This window comes from Littorina saxatilis, linkage group LG12 (genome assembly GCF_037325665.1).
Source record: "Littorina saxatilis isolate snail1 linkage group LG12, US_GU_Lsax_2.0, whole genome shotgun sequence".
Classification (NCBI taxonomy): domain Eukaryota; kingdom Metazoa; phylum Mollusca; class Gastropoda; order Littorinimorpha; family Littorinidae; genus Littorina; species Littorina saxatilis.
The window spans coordinates 70,921,760-70,943,845 of NC_090256.1; the positions used below are offsets into that span (position 1 = coordinate 70,921,760).

The window sequence follows — 22,086 nt, forward strand, 5'->3', positions numbered from 1 at the left end:
CAACCCCCTCATGTCCGCCTTCATGACGGGCCAGATGTTCGACGCCCCGGACAACTACGCCCTCAGCAACATGCTCTTGAACGGAAACGGGCGAGGCCGCGCAGGTCAGACCAACCAGAACCAGAACCAGAACCAGATGGGCGGAGGAGGCATGGGGGGCGGAGGAGGCATGGGGGGCGGCGGAGGCATGAACCCCTTCCTCCTCGCCCCCTTCCTCTTCTAAATGATCCGCGTAGGACGACTTGACGAGCGAGGTTTTGAGAAACTCAGGACATTGACTACTGTATTGCTTTTGGGGAAGTTTTGAGGATTGTAAAATCGACCTACAGGCGAGGCGCCTGCAGTTTATGACGTGTTGTGTGTCATATGACTCTTTTATCAAACGCAAAGCAACAACAACAGCAGCAGCAACAAAACAAATGTAATGAGGTTTTACATTAAAATCTAAGAGCATACATTTCGAACGACAAAAGAATGGTTAAAATGAAAATCCTGACTCATACACCCTTTTTCACAGCAACGATGAAAACCAAATGGTAGGCTACCTCCAATCCCAAAAAGCACAACTTCTAGGACAGTGGTCATTCGAGCTGTTTCACCAAAAAAAGTTGATAACCAAGAAACGTATTTCTGATTTGTGCTAATCGAGAAAAGTGAACAAATCCTAACGTTGCACAGATTTCCGCGAAACTTAGGCTATCAGGGTAAACCATACTCCCTATGTGAGTTCATCTTCCATTAACGTCACAATAATTATAGCTTCATCACGCACGGCGTGTCACGTGACAATCAATCTTCATTTGAATATCATCATCAACCATTCTACCATCCCATCATTGACAAGGTTCTTTTTGTACTTCTTCTTCATGATGCATGTATGAATAAATAATTGTGAAAAGTTCATAAAATCAGCTTGTGTGTGTGTGTGTGTGTGTGTGTGTGTGTGTGTGTGTGTGTGTGTGTGTGTGTACAAGCGTATGTGTGTGTGTGTGTGTGTGTGTGTCCGTGTGTGTTTATATATGCGTGCGTGCGTGTGTGCGTGCGTGTGTGCGTGCGTGTGTGTATATGTGTGTCTGTGTGTGAGTGTGTGCGTGTGTGTGTGTCTCACCCTACTCTCTCTCCAACTCCATTCTCTCTCTCTCTCTCTCTCTCTCTCTCTCTCTCTCTCTCTCTCTCTCTCTCTCTCTCTCTCTCTCCCTCTCTCTTTCTCTCTTGCTCTCTCTTTCTCTCTCAGTATATAAGGGGAAGACGAAAAGACGACAACAACAAACACAACTCCATCGTATTTCACAATGCAGTCAAAACATCTCTGCAGCTCTCGCAATATCAAACAACCAGGCAAGCAAGGAACGAACCAACCAGCAAATCAACAAACAACCAGGCAAGCAAGGAACGAACCAACACACAAAAAAACATTTTCCTCGAGTCGCGGCTGTAATCCGTTGGGAGAGGTTGTGGTGCACTCGAAGGATTAAGATGGGAGGGAGGGGCAGGACTGCGGGAGGGGGGGGGGGGGGGGGGGTGGTGCGGCTTTGCAAGATGGATGGTACATGTCTTCAGTAAGGGTCGGTCAGTCAGGGAGATTTTTGACAGGTAGGGCAGGTAGGACCGGAATGTGGACAGTGGGTTCAGCGCTCCAACAGGTAGTCATCAATCGTGCATGCAACTGCGACACGATACACCTGCATACAGACAGGCATAACTTACCTTTATATCCTGGGGCACGGTCAAAACAAGACTGAGACAAGACAACTAGGTGCCAAGATGCAGGTAGAAATGTCAAGCCGGTGTCACGAAACAAATCCTCTGCTGAACAATCCTTCTCATTGCGGTCAATGCGCATGCGCCAATCTTGGACTTAAAAAATGAGACCTTTTGACCGAACGAACCAAGGGTTAGGGTTAGGGTTAGGCTTAGGATTAGGGTTAGGATTAGGGTAAGGGTTAGGGTAAGGGTTAGGGTTAGGGTTAGGTTGTTCACGATCTGATTAATCTCCCCATGTGCATTGACCGCAACGAGAAGGATAGTTCAGGCAGAGTTTTCAGTTCGTGACACCGGACGTACGTTACGTCGAACATGCCTGTGATTAACAACACAGTCATTCTGTGGAGGCCTTCGAGTCACCTGTCCTTCAATGTCCAGCGCTGCATGTTCACTAAAGCTCAAAAGTAAAGCAACCTTTTTATATACAATGATATTAATTGTCTCTGTTTGATTATTCTGCTGTATCAATATGCCCTGGGGTCCTGATTTGGCCTATATGGTCCGCTGTATCAATATGCCCTGGGGTCCTGATTGGCCTATATGGTCCGCTGTATCAATATGCCCTGGGGTCCTGATTGGCCTATATGGTCCGCTGTATCAATATGCCCTGGGGTCCTGATTGGCCTATATGGTCCGCTGTATCAATATGCCCTGGGGTCCTGATTTGGCCTATATGGTCCGCTGTATCAATATGCCCTGGGGTCCTGATTTGGCCTATATGGTCCGCTGTATCAATATGCCCTGGGGTCCTGATTTGGCCTATATGGTCCGCTGTATCAATATGCCCTGGGGTCCTGATTTGGCCTATATGGTCCGCTGTATCAATATGCCCTGGGGTCCTGATTTGGCCTACATGGTCCGCTGTATCAATATGCCCTGGGGTCCTGATTTGGCCTATATGGTCCGCTGTATCAATATGCCCTGGGGTCCTGATTTGGCCTATATGGTCCGCTGTATCAATATGCCCTGGGGTCCTGATTGGCCTATATGGTCCGCTGTATCAATATGCCCTGGGGTCCTGTTTGGCCTATATGGTCCGCTGTATCAATATGCCCTGGGGACCTGTTTGGCCTATATGGTCCGCTGTATCAATATGCCCTGGGGTCCTGATTTGGCCTATATGGTCCGCTGTATCATTATGCCCTGGGGTCCTGATTTGGCCTATATGGTCCGCTGTATCAATATGCCCTGGGGTCCTGATTTGGCCTATATGGTCCGCTGTATCAATATGCCCTGGGGTCCTGATTTGGCCTATATGGTCCGCTGTATCAATATGCCCTGGGGTCCTGATTTGGCCTATATGGTCCGCTGTATCAATATGCCCTGGGGTCCTGATTTGGCCTACATGGTCCGCTGTATCAATATGCCCTGGGGACCTGTTTGGCCTATATGGTCCGCTGTATCAATATGCCCTGGGGTCCTGATTTGGCCTATATGGTCCGCTGTATCAATATGCCCTGGGGTCCTGATTTGGCCTACATGGTCCGCTGTATCAATATGCCCTGGGGACCTGTTTGGCCTATATGGTCCGCTGTATCAATATGCCCTGGGGTCCTGATTTGGCCTATATGGTCCGCTGTATCAATATGCCCTGGGGTCCTGATTTGGCCTATATGGTCCGCTGTATCAATATGCCCTGGGGTCCTGATTGGCCTATATGGTCCGCTGTATCAATATGCCCTGGGGTCCTGTTTGGCCTATATGGTCCGCTGTATCAATATGCCCTGGGGACCTGTTTGGCCTATATGGTCCGCTGTATCAATATGCCCTGGGGTCCTGATTTGGCCTACATGGTCCGCTGTATCAATATGCCCTGGGGTCCTGATTTGGCCTATATGGTCCGCTGTATCAATATGCCCTGGGGTCCTGATTTGGCCTATATGGTCCGCTGTATCAATATGCCCTGGGGTCCTGATTTGGCCTATATGGTCCGCTGTATCAATATGCCCTGGGGTCCTGATTTGGCCTACATGGTCCGCTGTATCGATATGCCCTGGGGACCTGTTTGGCCTATATGGTCCGCTGTATCAATATGCCCTGGGGTCCTGATTTGGCCTATATGGTCCGCTGTATCAATATGCCCTGGGGTCCTGATTTGGCCTATATGGTCCGCTGTATCAATATGCCCTGGGGTCCTGATTTGGCCTATATGGTCCGCTGTATCAATATGCCCTGGGGTCCTGATTTGGCCTATATGGTCCGCTGTATCAATATGCCCTGGGGTCCTGATTTGGCCTATATATTCTGCTGTATCAATATGCCCTGGGGTCCTGATTTGGCCTATATGGTCCGCTGGACCAAAAAAAGCAACAGCTATCAAATCAAAATCAATATGCCCTATGAAAAGCATACATGTCTATTCATCGGCGAGTCAATGTTCACTGTCTTTTCGTGAGGTGAGGTGAGTTCAGCTCATTTTCCCCGACAGGGTCACTTTGATAATAATAAATCTGCTGCGTGAAACAGAGGACAAAGAGTGGGTGACAACCAGTTCGAAACAGTTTCATGGCAGACCAAGTGAACAAAAACGAAAAACAAGCCTCAGGGGTTTGGAGGAAAAGCTCGAACGACTACAGTGCATCGTTGCAAACAGGAAAAGGGAGATAATTCGAGCCAGGGGAGGTAACATCCACTGCTGACAGCAAACACAGCCCTGCGTTGTACATCGAAATGAAAGACAGATGACTATTCTTTGCGCTAGCCAAAAGGTGATGAGTAGAGCCACGCCGTTTGTGTTTGAGTCTTTATTGACTGTTTTCTGTAACCTGAATGTCCGCAATTATAACACGTTTTCTGAAGTGTAATTAAACACGTTGTTGTAAAATTATCTATTCAAACAAAGCTGGTAACGAAACAAAGGACCACCCCTGACTTCTTTAAACACAAATGAAGGTATTGTCACATTGAATATTATTTTGATGATTTTGTTAAATAATGCATTTCAGATTGAATATCAGGGTTGCTTAACTTTTGGTCACGAGTGTACTTCATATACATTTAATCTTTGGCAAATTTGCCGAAATGGCCATTACAGTTTCGAACGTTTATGTTCGTCCCTGGAGTGACCATTCCCTCACTGTAATTTTACTGAATGTCGATGCTAAATGTCAAGTAAGAGAAGTCAGGTTGTGTATGAACAAAGAAAGAAAAATTAAGCGAAGGTATTTTTTTTTTTTTTTAAATATTTAAGGAATTGTTAAAATAAGAGGGTAGGTTAAAGTTTGATTTATTTTCTCTAGACATTTGTTGATTAATTTATTTCTTGATTTCTTAATCAATTAATAAATTGATCAATCTATTCATTTATTTATACATTTACTGATTCTTTTAATTTATGTATCATTATTTACCTTTGACTTATATAAATAAATGTCGTGTTCCTGGGATGAGATGTACGAACCGAAAGTGGGTGCCACCCAAACGGGAGAGAAACAACCGCGGGTTCTGATTGGTTGAAATCACAACACATCTCAGTTTCAACCAATCCAACACTGCGGCTGGCTTCAGTTTGGGTAGTTAATTTCTCGTGAACCTCAGCTCTGCCTTCTGCGACGGAGTTTGTCCGCCGGTATGATGAAAGCGATTTAATCTCCTACTTCATCCGTGACAACGACTGAATAGGGGTTTCATGCATCAATATAGCTTGAAGTCATTCCTTGGCAAACGCGGGCCGTGATAACCAATTAAATCCTCGTAAATGTTAAAAGGATTTAGTAGGAGTAAAACACACACACACACACACACACACACACACACACACACACATTTCAAGAAGAGATTTACTGAAGGTAAAACAGGTTATCTGCGTGTGTTTTTCTGCGTATAAATTCCTCTTTGTTCTTGTATTGGTGAGTACAGTATTCCTTTGTTTTTTATATTTAGTCAAGTTTTTTTTAACTTTCCTCTTGGTTGATTTAGTGACAACAGTAAAAAATCAGAAGCAAAGGCAAGTGTCGCGCGAGGTAAGACATCCACTAATTCCTTGTCACTCACGGCGCTGACACAAGTAATAAGTAGCATTGTACCCCCCTGGGCGACGTACGCAGATTATCAAAAATAGCACAGAATGACGATGCAAAATTTCGAATCAGTTGTCCTTTTCACGTTTTAGTGTATTTTTGACTTGTTGTTGTTGATGTTGTTGTTGGTGTTGGTTTTGTTGTTGTTGTTGTTGTTGTTGTTGTTGTTGTTGTTATTTTTGTTGTAGTTGATTTATTGCTGTGTTTGCTGCTGTTGTTGCTATGGTTGTTGTAGTAACGATCTTTTCTGTGACTTATGATCGTTCGCGTGGTCTATTTCTTGCGCGTCTTGCTGGTATCCGGCAGAACAGCCACTACCCACACCGCCACTACCCACACCGCCACTACCCACACCGCTCTTCTCTGAATAACATCTCAAGGACCCCCCACTACCCACACCGCCACTACCCACACCGCTCTTCACTGAATAACATCTCAAGGACCCCCCACTACCCACACCGCTCTTCTCTGAATAACATCTCAAGGACCCCCCACCTCCCACAACTAAAAGGGATCCACAATCCGTAGGCTACTGTTCTGACTCTTTATTCCAGAAACTATAAATAAACCATAAAACTGACCCGCAGTACATTTACAATTGTCCTCAAAATCCATATCTTCATAAAATTCAAGGTCTCATCCATAGCTAAGAGAGAGAGAGAGAGAGAGAGAGAGAGAGAGAGAGAGAAACAGAGAGAGAGAGAGAGAGAGAGAGAGACAGAGACAGAGGGAGAGAGACAGAGAGAGAGAGCGAGACAGACAGACAGACAGAAACAGAGATACTCAGAGATACTCAGAGAGAGACAGAGACAGAGAGACAGAGATAGACAGAGACAGAGATACTCAGAGATGCTCAGAGAGAGAGGGAGACAGAGACAGAGAGACAGACAGACAGACTGATGCAGAGATAGATAGAGCGCATTCTGGATTGCGCTGTATTGTGACTGATTTGTGTGCGGTGCGTGTCCCTGCGACATTGTGCACGTGTCAATACGTTTTAACACTAGAGTATTTATTATGACACAATGCGCGTGAAAGCTTAACCATGACATTGTAGCACGATACACTTTACGCCTTGACACGAACAAAGGAATGCATCACACCTGAATGTTTCCTAATCTTTATTTGCCAAGCGTGTTCGGGGGTAGGAGAGGGTGGGGGAGACTTGTACCATTAATTTATTCATTTCAACCACACCTCCCGGCACGACAGCTATAGTCACCCCCGAGACGAGTGTGATGCGACATAAACAACAAGCAAAGGGCAGCTACAAAGATGAATTGGATACTCAGACAAGTGTGATGCGACATAAACAACAAGCAAAGGGCAGCTACAAAGATGAATTGGATACTCAGACAAGAAGCAAAGGGCAGCTACAAAGATGAATTGGATACTCAGACAAGAAACAAAGGGCAGCTACAAAGATGAATTGGATACTCAGACAAGAAACATTCCTGCCCCGCATGCAAAGCTGAAGACGGCAAGAGACAAATAATGGCAATAAAAGTACATCTGCGTAATCCCTAATCCTCGTATACAAATGGACTCCTCACTCACAGGACCGCTCTCTCCCGGGAGTGATGTGCACGACATAGTACCCAACTGGGTGGGACCCAAACACTACATCGTATTGGTTGAAATCCCAAGCAAATTTCAGTTTCGACCAATCCGACCCAGTGCTTGGTTACCACCCAGTTGAATACTTTCGTGTGCACACCTCCGCCTGGTGATAAAAAATAGCCCCAAGATGGTTGCCATCGAATGACATAAGAGCGCCCCCTATACGCGACGAAGAGCGATCTCCAACGGCTTAGTTGACGCAGAGGTTGCAGTAGCTGGCACAGTAGGTTCTCCCCCACTGCGTGTCGTTGCAAGCGTCTTTGGAGTAACGGACACAGAAGCTCAGCTGGTCAACACAGGCCGATGAACCTGTCATCAAACAACAACGACGACATTACCTCAACTAACCAGAGCTAATCTTTATTGCAGGATTCAAAAAGAATATTTTGTGATGTTAACACCCGGGTAGCGCGACACTTGTTCCTGCTAGCAAAAACTTCCACTGCGAGGAAGCGAGCCGAATTTCCAGACAATTGGAAATATATGAATATGTGAATTAAAATGAAACCTCAAAGCATACGAAAAGAAACATTTTAGATATGACTCAACGTGACAATACATGTAAATTACACACTATTGAGTCTGTTTCATTTCTGTATGATAGACGGAAGGCAGGCATACACAGAGGAGGTTTCATTGTTAAACTCCAGGTAAAATAAGTGTTTGTCTGTCTGTCTGTCTGTCTGTCTGTCTGTCTGTCTGTCTGTCTGTCTGTCCGCTTAACAGACCGCTGGATCAAAGATCAGTGAATGTAACATTTTGTTTTCTTAAAAATATAACGTTCCAATAACATACCTTTCTTGTTTTTTGTTTCTGAGTGTTTGAACGTTTGCAGTCTATTTGTTTTTGGATGTCATTATTTGTTAATCGGCGAACATATAAATACAGACACTCACAAACGGGCAGGCGAATCGAATGGTTCAATAAAATAAAATAGAATTAAAAAACTTCATCGGACCGAAGCATACGAACGATTATACGAACACGTTGTATTTCTCGTCCATTTATATGTTTATCTGTGAACACATAAATACTGACTTTAACAAAAATGGACTGTTCCTCACATCAATACTGACTTTAACAAAAATGGACTGTTCCTCACATCAATACTGACTTTAACAAAAATGGACTGTTCCTCACATCAATACTGACTTTAACAAAAATGGACTGTTCCTCACATCAATACTGACTTTAACAAAAATGGACTGTTCCTCACATCAATACTGACTTTAACAAAAATGGACTGTTCCTCACATCAATACTGACTTTAACAAAAATGGACTGTTCCTCACATCAATACTGACTTTAACAAAAATGGACTGTTCCTCACATCAATACTGACTTTAACAAAAATGGACTGTTCCTCACATCAATACTGACTTTAACAAAAATGGACTGTTCCTCACATCAATACTGACTTTAACAAAAATGGACTGTTCCTCACATCAATACTGACTTTAACAAAAATGGACTGTTCCTCACATAAATACTGACTTTAACAAAAATGGACTGTTCCAAGGCCTAAAAGAAGCAAACAACACAAGATAAAACTTCCTCGTCCAATTTTGTTCTCATCTGCAAACGCATAAACCCAGGAACCCCCGTCACTGGCAGGTTTTTCAGCGGGAACACTTCAACTGAACTTCCTGGTCCAGCCCTCAACAAGTTATGTGAGTGAGGCTTAATTAACTGTGCACTGCTGACCCCGTCGTCAAGCAAAGCTGATATATCTCTCTTCGGTGAAAGTACATCAGACTTACCATCGCATCTCCCTTGACCTCTAGGCCCTAGCAGTCCACAGGCCGTGTAAACAGTATGTTAATGTTGCTGTGTCAACAACACAGAAACCTGTAAAGCGGAGTCATCAAGGCTTACCAGTCGCGTTGGTGTACCCTGGACCACATTGACCCACGGCCATTTATCTTTAACACACAACCTGTTCACCTTGACAGACACAAATAGTTATAAAGTAAAGACTCAAAGGTTCCAGTCTGCATATCTTTACTCTCGAAAATGACATGGGAATCAAGCCATGACGCAGACGGAGCTAGCTTAGCCTCACATCCGCAAGCATGGCATTCCAAGACCTGAAGTCTAAAAACATGGACACGGATGTGGACCCCATCCAATCAACACAACACTTCTACGATCATGTAGACCACCACTGACCAGTACAGGATTTTATATGGGATTGAACATTGGATTTCCCTTCTTCGACGTCAGAGTCCGACAACAACTCTTGTTTATGCGGCTAGCCGAGACTCCACAAGACTGCATGTTCGTGTTCTTTTCTTTCTTTATTTGGTGTTTAACGTCGTTTTCAACCACGAAGGTTATATCGCGACGGGGAAAGGGGGGAGATGGGATAGAGCCACTTGTCAATTGTTTCTTGTTCACAAAGCACTAATCAAAAATTTGCTCCAGGGGCTTGCAACGTAGTACAATATATTACCTTACTGGGAGAATGCAAGTTTCCAGTACAAAGGACTTAACATTTCTTACATACTGCTTGACTAAACGTTCAGTCGTAAAGTATGGAACAGAATTCTAATCAAATCAATCGATACATAACTGATATTTGTATTGTTGTCCTTAATATGACATTTAACACATATTTTGACAGTCATTGTTCACCTCGACCGCTGGCGCGGTCTCGGAGGAACGCTGACTGTCTAAAATGTCATAGTTTGATCGAAAATACAAATAACGTTTATTAGAGTGTCATTTGAATAATACCAACCCACAAGCAACAGCCATGCTGCTTCCTGCGCAGCGCGATAACTTTCTGCTGAAAGAACTTATCATATTGACATATTAGGGGTCAGTTACGAAATCAGTTGAGAAGAAAAGGTCGCTCTGCCGAGGAAGTAGGTTGACTGTTGTCTGGTACGTGTCGAGGTGGAGGAAGATGTTGACTGAGGTAAAAGTCTGCTCTGATGGATGGCGATAGTCAAGCTGGTCTACGTCGGAAGGGGTGTACCTTCAAAAGGAAGTCTTGGTGGGGTGTTAAGTGTGTGTGTGCGTGTATCTGACTTGAGGCGAGGAAGTGAGTGCATGTTGCTAGTTTTAGTGAATGTATTTTTAAATGCTGCCCAGTGTCGTTTTTAAATTCCTGTCGTAAATCAGTTTGTATAGATGCAGGTGTTGGTGTACGTGGCTGGATTGAATGTTTCTTAACCGCAATGTCAAGACAAATTCTATACCTTGGGCAATCAAAGAATCTGTATTCTGTATTCTGTAGGTCAACGTAATCAAGCAGACTACAAGTCAAAGGCAATCGTTCATCAATAAGTCGCTGTGGACCGGGGTATTTCTCCATAATAATCTTGTTATTAAGTTCACTGTACTGAATGACACTTTACTTGAATACGAAAGAATTCGTCAGACCCATTACATTACATTTAAGAAATCCATAAAATCGGGTAAATCTAGTGTGTTTTTTAAATGAAGGAAACAACTCTGACCTTGTCTTGTCGTTAAAACAGATAAGGTAGAAGATGCAATCGCTGGGCGGGCTGTCGTCTCTCCATGTGACGTCATCCCGGAGCCTGACGTCACAACGGGCCCGGACGTCACCACCGAGCCTGGCGTCACTGAATAATCAAACATCATGAACAAACGAGCATTAACACAGACAGAATTCATGACCCAATCTTATGATTAGTATTTCTCACATAATCTTTTGAGAAGAGCGTTTTTATCTGTGCTTAGTTCATGGGAATTTTAACAAAAGATCCTTCAGTTTAAAGTGATGATGGCGGCTGAAGTTTACGATCGATGACGTCACACGAGACTACAACTATTTGCAAGTATCATCTTCTCACCAGGATCGCAGACGTTGCAGAAGTTGGGGCAGAAGTTTTTGGCCCAGTCCATGTTAGCGCAGGCATCTCGGGAGTACGTGTTGCAATATGGCAGCTGGTCTCGGCACGTCGCGGGAGCTAGAAAACGCAAAATAGAAAACGCCTGTGTACGACAGTTGATTGATATTGCTAGGCCAGTGATGACTTGATTGCTGTATACGTGTTAATTCTGCATTGTAATCGTTAACTATATCTTTGCCCCGGGAGTGATATTCCATCTTAACATAAACATGAATATGCAAATTAGAGTAGGCCTACCTTATCAAACAAAGAACCAACACTAAAAGACCACCCGGTGATACCTACTCTGCTTGTAAAATACATCCACAACCATCCTGTTGTTGAGGTGAGGTGAGGGGTGAACTCAGTGTCACGACAGTTAACAACTACAATGTAAATGACAATCACATCACTGTCTGTAAGGTTGTGCAGCACACCTGTTCACATAAGGTTTATAATGATGTAAACACAACTGACCTTGTTTTGTTGTTGAAGATGACGCGCTGGAGGTTGTCACCGGTGTGGGGCGTGCTGTCGTCACGTCGTGTGACGTCATAGAAGGAGCTGATGTAACTAACAAAATATATTATAAACTATATATAAAACACATTAACATACAATGAAGAGCTCGCACACACACACACACACACACACACACACACACACACACACACACACACACACACACACACACACACACACACAAACAAACACACACACACACACACGCACACCCACGCACGCACACACATACACACACCAGGGGCGGATCAGTTGCTTTGTAAGGGGAGGGGCACTTTGAATCGAAAGTGAATGTGATGGGCGCGAAGCGCCCGAATTTGCTAGGGGGGTCCGGGGGCATGCCCCCCCGGAAAAATTTTTTGCCCAAAGAAGCAAAATGGTGCCATCTGGTGCCATTTGAACTTAGAAATGGTCATAGAATCAGCATAGAAAAATCTTTTTTTTTTCTTCTTCTTTTTTTTTTCCGGGGGGGGGGGGGCACGTGCCCCCTGTGCCCCCCCCCTCGTCCGCCCCTGCACACACACAACACACACCCCTACGCACACGCACGTACATACATACATACATTGATACACAAACTTGTAATTGCCATTTATTGCTGTTGATTGTGTTGCATTTAGTACTGCTGCGCTTGCTGTCTATCGATCATTAACAGCCCAATTCAAAGTTCTTTTGATTTGTTTTCATTGATTTCTTAATCTATTTTACACCGGAATGTATTCAAAGAAGATTTCCTTGAGATATTAACCTGTTTTAAACTTCGTAATCCACTGATGGTCCTCGTGCTAAGTGTCTGCTGCATGGACGTTATCGTTGGCACCATCCTGATCGTGTTCTTTCCGGTGTAACACGAGAAAATTACTCCCACGAGATTTTTACTCCGGAGTAAACATTTCGTACGAAAAAGTTACTCCCTTTACGAAAAAAGCACTCCCCCATTGCACGAGAAAATTACTCCCCAAGACAGGTGAGTTCCGAGTAAACATTTCGTACAAAAATGTTACTCCCCTGACGAATAAATAACGAATAAATTACTTCACCCCAACACGAGCAATTTAACTTCCCATGCCAGGTGTACGAAATTTTTACTCCCTTGTCCCCTGTTAGTCTTAGTGGTGGAAGGGGTGGAAGGAGGGTAGCGCGACATTCGTTTGCGCGAGATCACTTATTGGCATTATCCCTTCGCCCGCATCCCATTTTTGCGTACGAGATTTTTACTGGAAGTAAAAAAAATGGGGAGTAAAAATTTCGTGGAGGGAGTAATTTTTTCGTGCCTTGGGGAGTCTTTTCTCGTACGAAAAGTGTACTCGGAGTAAGAATTTCGTACGAAATATTTACTCCGGAGTAAATTTTTCGTGGAGTAAAAATTTCGTGTTACACCGGCAATTCTGCATGTCCTAGGACCACGTAAGGTAAACTCTTGCCTCGGCCCGTGCTCTACCATTTTCATTATTACTGTCTCGTCATACTCCATTTGGCTGACATCTTGTTTAGACCCAAACCAGCCTTTAATTGTCACCTAAAATTACAAGCCCAACGCTTACCAGAAGCACACAGGTCACAGTAGCGAGGACAGAAGTTCTTGGCCCATTCCACATTCTGACACGCGTCTTTGGAGTAGGTATCACAAAATGCCAGCTGGTCCGTGCACGTAGCAACGCCTGTAATACAGTGTTATTGACAGCAACGTTTAGGGTTTCGCTGTCTCTCGATGTCCCTATCACATCAAAGCTAAATGTGTTTCACTCCTACTCTTCACTCCGGTTAGCTTCTTCACAAAGTCTGTAGATATTCACTTCAGCTTCTGAAGACGGCGTAAAAAATAAAGTGCTGTTAATAAAATCCTTCCACATGGCAGCGTTCAGACCCTGATTGGGGGTAAACTCGGTGTCACGACATTTGACAACTGCAATGTATAAATGACAATCACATCACTGTCTGTAAGGTTGTGCAGCACACTTGTTCACGTGTGGTCTGTCTTAAGGGCCAAAGAAAAATAAGGTTATAATGATGTAAACACAACTGACCTTGTTTTGTTGTTGAAACTGGTGCTCTGGAGGTTGTCACGGGTGTGGGGCGTGCTGTCGTCACGGCGCGTGATGTCAAGGAAGGAGTTGACGTAACTGAAAAAGTATAATCACATTAACATTCAGAGCGAAGGGATTTAAAGCAAACTCACATAGATATGTACAAACACCAGCACGAATGTGCACCCGAGTGCTCGTACATACACACAGGCACGCACGCACGCACGTACGCATGCGCACACACACACACACACACACACACACACACACACACTACACACACACACACACACACATTCACACACACACACACACGCACACACACACACACACACACACACACACACACACACACACACACACACACACACACACACACACACACACACACACACTTCTAATATTATTGTCGTTGTAGGCGGAGTTGTTTTGTTACTTTTGCTCCGACTGCGCCTGCTGTCTTATGACTTTTTATTGCATATTTCAAAGTCCTTTTTGCGCGAAATATATAAAAAGAAGATTAAAATTAATACCAGTTGAGTCAGTTATAGCATTCCCAATCCCCTTTTTCGACAGCATGAGAGTGTCCAGTTGGTGATAACCGTCCCTACTACCGAAAGCCCTGGTACTGTAATTATTATTATTATTATTATTGTGATCATTTTTATGCGCCTAATCTAGATATAGCCCTAGGCGCTTACATATTAATTTCTGCCGTTTGAAATGGAATTTTTTACAGACAGACAGACAAACAGACATTTTTTACACACAATATATAATGCACTCACATCGGCCAGTAAAGCTCAGTAGCCTATTAGGCGAGCATTCACCTTTCACGGCCTTTATTCCAAGTCAAACGGGTATTTGGTGGACATTTTTATCTATGTCTATACAATTTTGCCAGGAAAGACCCTTTTGTCAATCGTGGGATCTTTAACGTGCACACCCCAATGTAGTGTACACGAAGGGACCTCGGTTTTTCGTCTCATCCGAAAGACTAGCACTTGAACCCACCACCTAGGTTAGGAAAGGGGGGAGAAAATTGCGGCCTGACCCAGGGTCGAACACGCAACCTCTCGCTTCCGAGCGCAAGTGCGTTACCACTCGGCCACGTAAGATAAGATCCTGCCCCTGTCCGTGCTCGACCTTTTTGATTATTTCTGTCTGGAGATGCTTCATTTGATGAATAACATCTTGTTTTGACCCAAACCAGTCTTTATTGCGACCTTTAATTCCAGGCCCAATTCTTACCAGAAGCACACAGGTCACAGTAGCGAGGACAGAAGTTCTTGGCCCATTCCACATTCTGACACGCATCCTTGGAGTAGGTATCACAGAACGCCAGCTGGTCCGTGCACGTAGCGCCGCCTGCAAAACAGTTATATTGACAAGAACATTATTAAAAAGTACCCATTTTCATTTTGCTCCCAAATTCTAGTTTGCCTAGATTTGTGTTTAATTTTGAGTTTAAGTAAAGCAAAGAATTTATTGGAATATTAATTCGGGAGGCATTTATCATTGCTGGTCTGAAATTCAAAAGGGCCAATACTTTCAGAAAAGGAAACAAATTGCTTAATTTGTGGCAGGCTAGCGCTTGCAAGATGACTCGAAACAAGCCCCACAATGTGTCGATCCTTTCATAACAAGAACAAGAAGAAGAAGAACAGATACTTTTTCATTAAGTCCTTTACCTGCTGAAGTGGCAGTGGCGCCTTGGCCTTGCGACGTTGTCTGACGTGATGCCTGAGTGCTCGCGGGAGCTGATGACGTGGGTTTGGACGTCGTGGTGAAGATCTTAGGTGGCGTTGTCTGCTGGACGGCGGGAGGCGTGGTGGCCGTAACTTGAACATCTGCAGAACATACACCCGCGCGTAATAAATAACAGAAATGACACGAATGACAGTCGAGAGTTGCTGGTAGATTGGTTTTTGAAGTTTCTGTCTCGAGAACACAGGGTTTCATCTTGTTCTCGACCAGAGGACAAGACTGGTAACACGTACTTCATCATACTCTAATGCCTGACCGTTCTTTGCTTTTCTGGGACTCATCATTTCGCTTAATATTGCATAAACGTACGCACATGCATTGGAAGACAGTAGTATGATTTACGTGAACACAAAACACATTCCCCCCACACACACACACCCCGGAAGGTGCCAACTCACCACAACGATTGCAGAACTTGCGGCAGTGGTCCCCCACCCAGGCGAAGTAGCCCGGGTCGTCACAGGCCATGTACTCGTTGCAGTTAGGAATGGTGTCCACACACCGCTCGTCGGGCTGTGAGTCTGTGACAGCGGTTATACAATATCATAACAATCATTACATGTACTCGCTGCAGTTGGGGATGGTGTCGACACACCGCTCGTCAGGCTGTGAGGCTGTGACAGTCACACAATATCATAACAATCATTACATGTACTCGCTGCAGTTGGGGATGGTGCCCACACACCGCTCGTCAGGCTGTGAGGCTGTGACTGTCACACAATATCATAACAATCATTACATGTACTCGTTGCAGTTGGGGATGGTGTCGACACACCGCTCGTCGGGCTGTGAGTCTGTGACAGTCACACAATATCATAACAATCATTACATGTACTCGCTGCAGTTGGGGATGGTGTCGACACACCGCTCGTCAGGCTGTGAGGCTGTGACAGTCACACAATATCATAACAATCATTACATGTACTCGTTGCAGTTGGGGATGGTATTTACACACTGCTCGTCAGGCTGTGAGGCTGTGACAGTTACACAATATCATAACAATCATTACATGTACTCGTTGCAGTTGGGGATGGTATTTACACACCGCTCGTCAGGCTGTGAGGCTGTGACAGTCACACAATGTTATAACAATCATCACATGTACTCGTTGCAGTTGGGGATGGTATTTACACACCGCTCGTCGGGCTGTGAGGCTGTGACAATCACACAATATTATAACAATCATGGATTCCATTTACTCGTTGCAGTTGGGGATCGTATCTGTGCTCGCATGCTGTGACACAATATTATAACAATCATCACATGTACTCGTTGCAGTTGGGGATCGTATCAGCGCTCGTCGGGCTGTGACACAATATTATAACAATCATGCATTATGAGCTCGTGAGAACGCATGTGTACCTACAAGGACATACGCATAAATGCAATGCCACCCTGGCAAATGAATACGCGCGCAGACACATAAATTATGCACTGTTGGCATTTCTCACCTGTGCAGAAGCCGCAGTACCTGGCACACCTGACACTGGCCCATCCCTTGTAGGCACCCTCACAGATTTCCTCCCGCCGGTGTCGGTAGCACTGGGTATCCTCCGTGTTCACGCATGGCTTGGCTGTGTCAAGGGGAACGTGTGTGTCATTATGTTCAGCGAGTGTTATTGCAGATTGCTCTTCTGATGATGCTCAGTAATAGTTTATGATTGATGTGTGTGTGTGTGTGTGTGTGTGTGTGTGTGTGTGAGTGCGTGTGTGTGTGTGTGTGTATGTGTGTGTGTGTGTGTGTACGTGTGTGTGTATTTGTGTGTGTACGTGTGTGTGTGTATTTGTGTGTGTACGTGTGTGTGTGTGTGTGTGTGTGTGTTTGTGTGTGTGTGTGTATGTGTGTGTGTGTGTGTGTGTGTGTGTGTGTGTGTGTTAGTGTTAGTGTTAGTGTGTGTGTGTGTCTGTGTGTAAGCTAGTGCGTGCGTGCGTGCGTGCGTGCGTGCGTGCGTGCTTGTGTCTGTGTGTTTGTGTATGTGTCAGTCTCTCTGTCTGCCTGTCAGTCAGCCTGTCGCTCTATCGGTAGGTGTGTCTGTTAGTGTCTGTTTTTGTGTCTGTATTTAAGTGGCGTGTGGAGAGCATAGTCTGGTAATCAATATGCAATGTTTATGAGTTTGAATAATGTGTAGGTGACTTACATGTTGATGCAGTTTGACCTTGGCTTCTTTCTGTAAAGAGAAAAGGACAAAATACATATCCAGCATATATATATATATATATAGCAGTTACACCAAAGAAAACACACCTTTTAAGTTTTTATGTGAGGGTATTATCATTAAAGCCACAGTAAGCCTCCCGTAAACCATCACAGATACGGTCAGGCTTTTACACACAGTACAAACACCCTTTCATTTAAACACTCACCGCTTGAGAACATCCTAGGTGTCCTCCGTAAAGAGCGAGCCATTTTCAAAGAATTTATTTTTGCGTGGTTTATCTTACCCCTGAGCCATCGCGAACCCGTGTGATCCCGTGTGATCCAGTTTCCTTTTTTCACAATGTAGTCGTCAGTTTGTGATTTCAATGGGACTCGCTGTAAGCTCATCTGCAATAGCACGTTATTGTGTACCTCTGAATCTATCGGTGCAACTGAATTTCACGCACTTTTGAATTTCACGCTATGAATTTCTCGCATTTCTTAACACATGAATTTCACGCAGGTTTCCAGTTAAAAGCTCTCCTTACTTGTCATTTGAATTTCACGCACACGCAATCACGCATGCACACGCATGCACGTATCCCCCTGCATCGGTGTGTTCGTGAGTGAATCCCGTGTATAGACGCGTGAATACAAATCACAATTCAGCAAGACACGAATACCAACAACCAACATGGGAAATCCATGAGAGTTTATACGTCACGACGGTTCGCTCACAACTCACAAATCACAATTCAGTTCAACTACACGGCTCATTTCGCCATGGCACAAGAGACGAGCATCAACAATCAACAGGAGAAATCCGGCAATTCTCAGCCGTGGGAGTTTATACGTCAAGGACCGTGAAACCAAGAAATCAAATAAATGTGTGTGTGTGTGTATGTGTGTGTGTGTGTGTGTGTGTGTATGTATGTGTGTGTGTGTGTGTGTGTGTGTATGTGTGTGTGTGTGTGTGTGTATGTATGTGTGTGTGTGTGTGTGTGTGTATATATGTGTGTGTGTGTGTGTGTGTGTGTGTATGTATGTGTGTGTGTGTGTGTGTGTGTGTGTGTGTGTATGTATGTGTGTGTGTGTGTGTGTGTGTGTGTGTATGTGTGTGTGTGTGTGTAAGTGTGTGAAGAGGTACATGTGTATATTTGTTTTACTGTACAAATTGCTTGAGTATGTGAAAGAATTGAAGACATGTGTCAGAACGATTCTTCATTCACCTCTTGAAGAATTTACCATCTCATCTAATAGAAAACTTAAATGTTTCAACTCATTTCAAGGTGAATTGAGACTCATCATCGGTCACGAGCAACTCTATCTCATATACACACACCCCAACGCATACACTACATGCGTGATTTTCAAAAGCTCACATGCGTGACTTTCAAAAGCTCACATGCGTGAAATTCAAACCACCAAATGCGGGAAAATCAAATGCGGGAAGACAAAAACATTTTTCAAATGCGTGAAATTCAAATGCACCCGAATCTAACGCAACAAACGGCTGCGATTCACACGAACTAGAGCGATGACATTTGACTGTTCAGAGGAACGGGCGCTAGGCAGAACCGTCGTCTGCTACAAGAAAGACGGTTTGCGTGACACGTTTCCGGGCTTTTCTTTTTTCAAACGTTCAAAACTTCGAATTGTACTGATCTTGTCTTGATTAAAAAAAGAATTCTGTTATGATTTAAGAATGTTTGTGTAACAAGCTGTCAATTTATTATCTAGATTTTAAAAGTTAGTTCTAGCGCCAAAACGAGGCGCCTGATTTGCTGATCAGAGGGTCCACGAAAATAAATTCTTTGAAAATTGCTCGCTCTTTACATAGGGCACCTAGGATGTTCTCAAGCGGTGAGTGTTTAAACGAAAGGGTGTTTGTACTGTGTGTAAAAGCCTGACAGTATCTGTGATGGTTTACGGGAGGCGTACTGTGCCTTTAAGCACAGTTCGATACAGTAGTATAAACACACAGACATCGACAGGGCTGTAGACAAAAATACGTATCTAGCAGCATATATACCACGCGTTGAAAGCATTCTGTTAGGCCTTGTTTTTGTTGTCAAATTTTGTATTATATATATCATTATATTATCATTATATTACATTGTATATTATATTTCACAGTTTGACACGAGGGTGAACACACCTGCGCACACAGACATCAACAGAGTTGCATACAATCACATAAACGGAGGGAAACACGATCTACGTGGAGGACTTGGTGGATGGCTGACGGACAGACAGACAGACAGACAGACAGACATATAGGCTGAGGGACAAAGAGACAAATAGGCAGACAGACAGACAGATAAGCAGAGGGACAAAGAGAGAGAGACAGACAGACAGACCTGATAGGCAGACAGACAGACAGACAGACAGACAGACAGATAAGCAGAGGGACAAAGAGAGAGAGACAGACAGACAGACCTGATAGGCAGACAGACAGACAGACAGACACGGACACAAGCATGTATACAGACAAACAGAGGAACTTACCTGCTGATAAAAGTACTGCCACAAGAGCAAATTGCACAAATACTGAAAAATTGATCATGTTTTAAACAATTGGGATCTGTGATATTATCGCCTAATTAATAAGGCAAATATATATTTCCGAAGCTTTCGTCGATTCCTCACGTTGGTTACGTACAATTACAAACGCTTGAATTATTACAGCAACGATCATAAAAGCAAAGACATCAAATGCTAGCTCTGACACCAGAGTACACAATACTCCAGTTGCACTTTGTCGTGAAAGTCCACTCTTAAAATCGGTTTGAAATTAAGACATTATCAATATTGACACAGTGTGGGACATCTCCATTGGACGCCGGGGTTGTCTAGCAACCAAGTTAGCTAATGACCGCCACGTATATATGATATAAGCGTAATCTTGAACTCGTCCTCAAACCTGACTCCATAGTTGTGTTGCTTGGATCATAAAGGCATGGCATCTGCCATGTAGTATCTTGTGTGTGTGTGTGTTTATTGTGTGTGTGTGTGTGGGTGTGTGTGTGTATGTGTGTGTGTGTGTGTGTGTGTGTGTGTGTGTGTGTGTGTGTGTGTGTGTGTGTGTGTGTGTGTGTGTGTGTGTGTGTGTAAGAGAGCATAGCATTTTTAATTTTTAATTTTTTTTGTTTAGTTTTTTTTTGTTAAAGCATAGATGTATTGATACTGTTCTGTTTTCACGTTTTTGATTGAAAAAATACCCGACCATTCCATCGTCATACATTATGTTATAAAAGTTTGTGAAATAAGTGAATAAGTGTTCGTTCTCAACTGTTTTCGCTTAAAAAAACAGGACAGACAAATCAGTGTAAAAAACATTTGACTTTGGTTAAAAGAAAAAAATTGATGGGAATAGCAAAATATGCAAAGAAAAACACAAACAAAATTGAAAGAGGCAGATAGACGTTATTCTCTCTCTTCCTATGCGTTGGTAGACTGACACTCCCACGGGCACTCGTTGACACGAGGGAGGGGCTTTTGTGTGTATGACCGAATTCACCCCGCCATTCAGACAGTCATTCTCCAATTGCTAGGACTACATGCTGGATGTTTTCGTGCTTATGTAACCCACCGACCTCTCTGTGTTACAGGGCCTTATGTAACCCGCCGACCTCTCTGTGTTACAGAGCCTTATGTAACCCACCGACCTCTCTGTGTTACAGGGCCTTATGTAACCCACCGACCTCTCTGTGTTACAGGGCCTTATGTAACCCACCGACCTCTCTGTGTTACAGGGCCTTATGCAACCCACCGACCTCTCTGTGTTACAGGGCCTTGTGTAACCCACCGACCTCTCTGTGTTACAGGGCCTTATGTAACCCACCGACCTCTCTGTGTTACAGGGCCTTATGTAACCCGCCGACCTCTCTGTGTTACAGGGCCTTATGTAACCCACCGACCTCTCTGTGTTACAGGGCCTTATGTAACCCGCCGACCTCTCTGTGTTACAGAGCCTTATGTAACCCGCCGACCTCTCTGTGTTACAGGGCCTTATGTAACCCACCGACCTCTCTGTGTTACAGGGCCTTGTGTAACCCACCGACCTCTCTGTGTTACAGGGCCTTATGTAACCCACCAGTTTTGCTGATGTTATACGCTTGGTACATATATTTACTCATTTTCCTTAAATAACATGTGATAACATTACTTCATAGCTAAGCACATGATTTTACCTATGGCAAAACACAAATCTCTAGCCTCCCTCTCTGAGATGCGTTTGAAGACAGACTGTTAAAAGAGAATAAATGTATGTACATAATTATGATAGAATATTGATGTATGAATTGAAGAAATGTATAAGAACACAAGAACGTATGAATGACAAAGAACAAATGTTTATTTTTGAA

The 22,086-nt window shown here is 44.0% G+C and overlaps 2 protein-coding genes across 2 annotated transcripts in view; one reads left to right on the top strand and one right to left on the bottom strand.

Annotated features, from left to right (window-relative positions):
• The window catches only part of LOC138982703 (uncharacterized), a 7,414-nt gene extending 6,529 nt beyond the window's left edge, over positions 1 to 885 (top strand). The window contains exon 4 of the mRNA XM_070356031.1: positions 1 to 885. This exon is cut by the window's left edge and continues 271 nt beyond it. Coding sequence (XP_070212132.1) covers positions 1 to 223 — 223 coding nt within the window. The 3' untranslated portion in view covers positions 224 to 885.
• A 5,566-nt stretch (positions 886 to 6,451) lies between these two features.
• On the bottom strand, positions 6,452 to 20,597 carry LOC138982704 (uncharacterized). The gene is made up of 12 exons (XM_070356032.1): positions 20,228 to 20,597; positions 17,721 to 17,750; positions 17,034 to 17,156; positions 15,981 to 16,103; positions 15,507 to 15,665; positions 15,067 to 15,183; positions 13,816 to 13,911; positions 13,333 to 13,449; positions 11,744 to 11,839; positions 11,228 to 11,344; positions 10,868 to 10,996; positions 6,452 to 7,712 (listed from the first exon to the last, which is right to left on the bottom strand). The coding sequence occupies exons 1-12, from the start codon at positions 20,283 to 20,285 to the stop codon at positions 7,594 to 7,596; spliced, it is 1,284 nt and encodes a 427-aa protein (XP_070212133.1). The 5' UTR covers positions 20,286 to 20,597; the 3' UTR covers positions 6,452 to 7,593.
• Positions 20,598 to 22,086: the final 1,489 nt, after the last annotated feature.

What these genes read in the sequence shown, in the direction of transcription:
- LOC138982704 (XM_070356032.1), bottom strand. Translation starts at nt 20,285, where the DNA reads ATGATCAATTTTTCAGTATTTGTGCAATTTGCTCTTGTGGCAGTACTT. An exon ending in CGCCACTGCCACTTCAGCAG is followed by an intron (nt 15,184 to 15,506) that starts GTAAAGGACTTA and finishes ACTGTTTTGCAG; the next exon opens with GCGGCGCTACGTGCACGGAC. An exon ending in ATCTTCAACAACAAAACAAG is followed by an intron (nt 11,345 to 11,743) that starts GTCAGTTGTGTT and finishes TGCGTTTTCTAG; the next exon opens with CTCCCGCGACGTGCCGAGAC.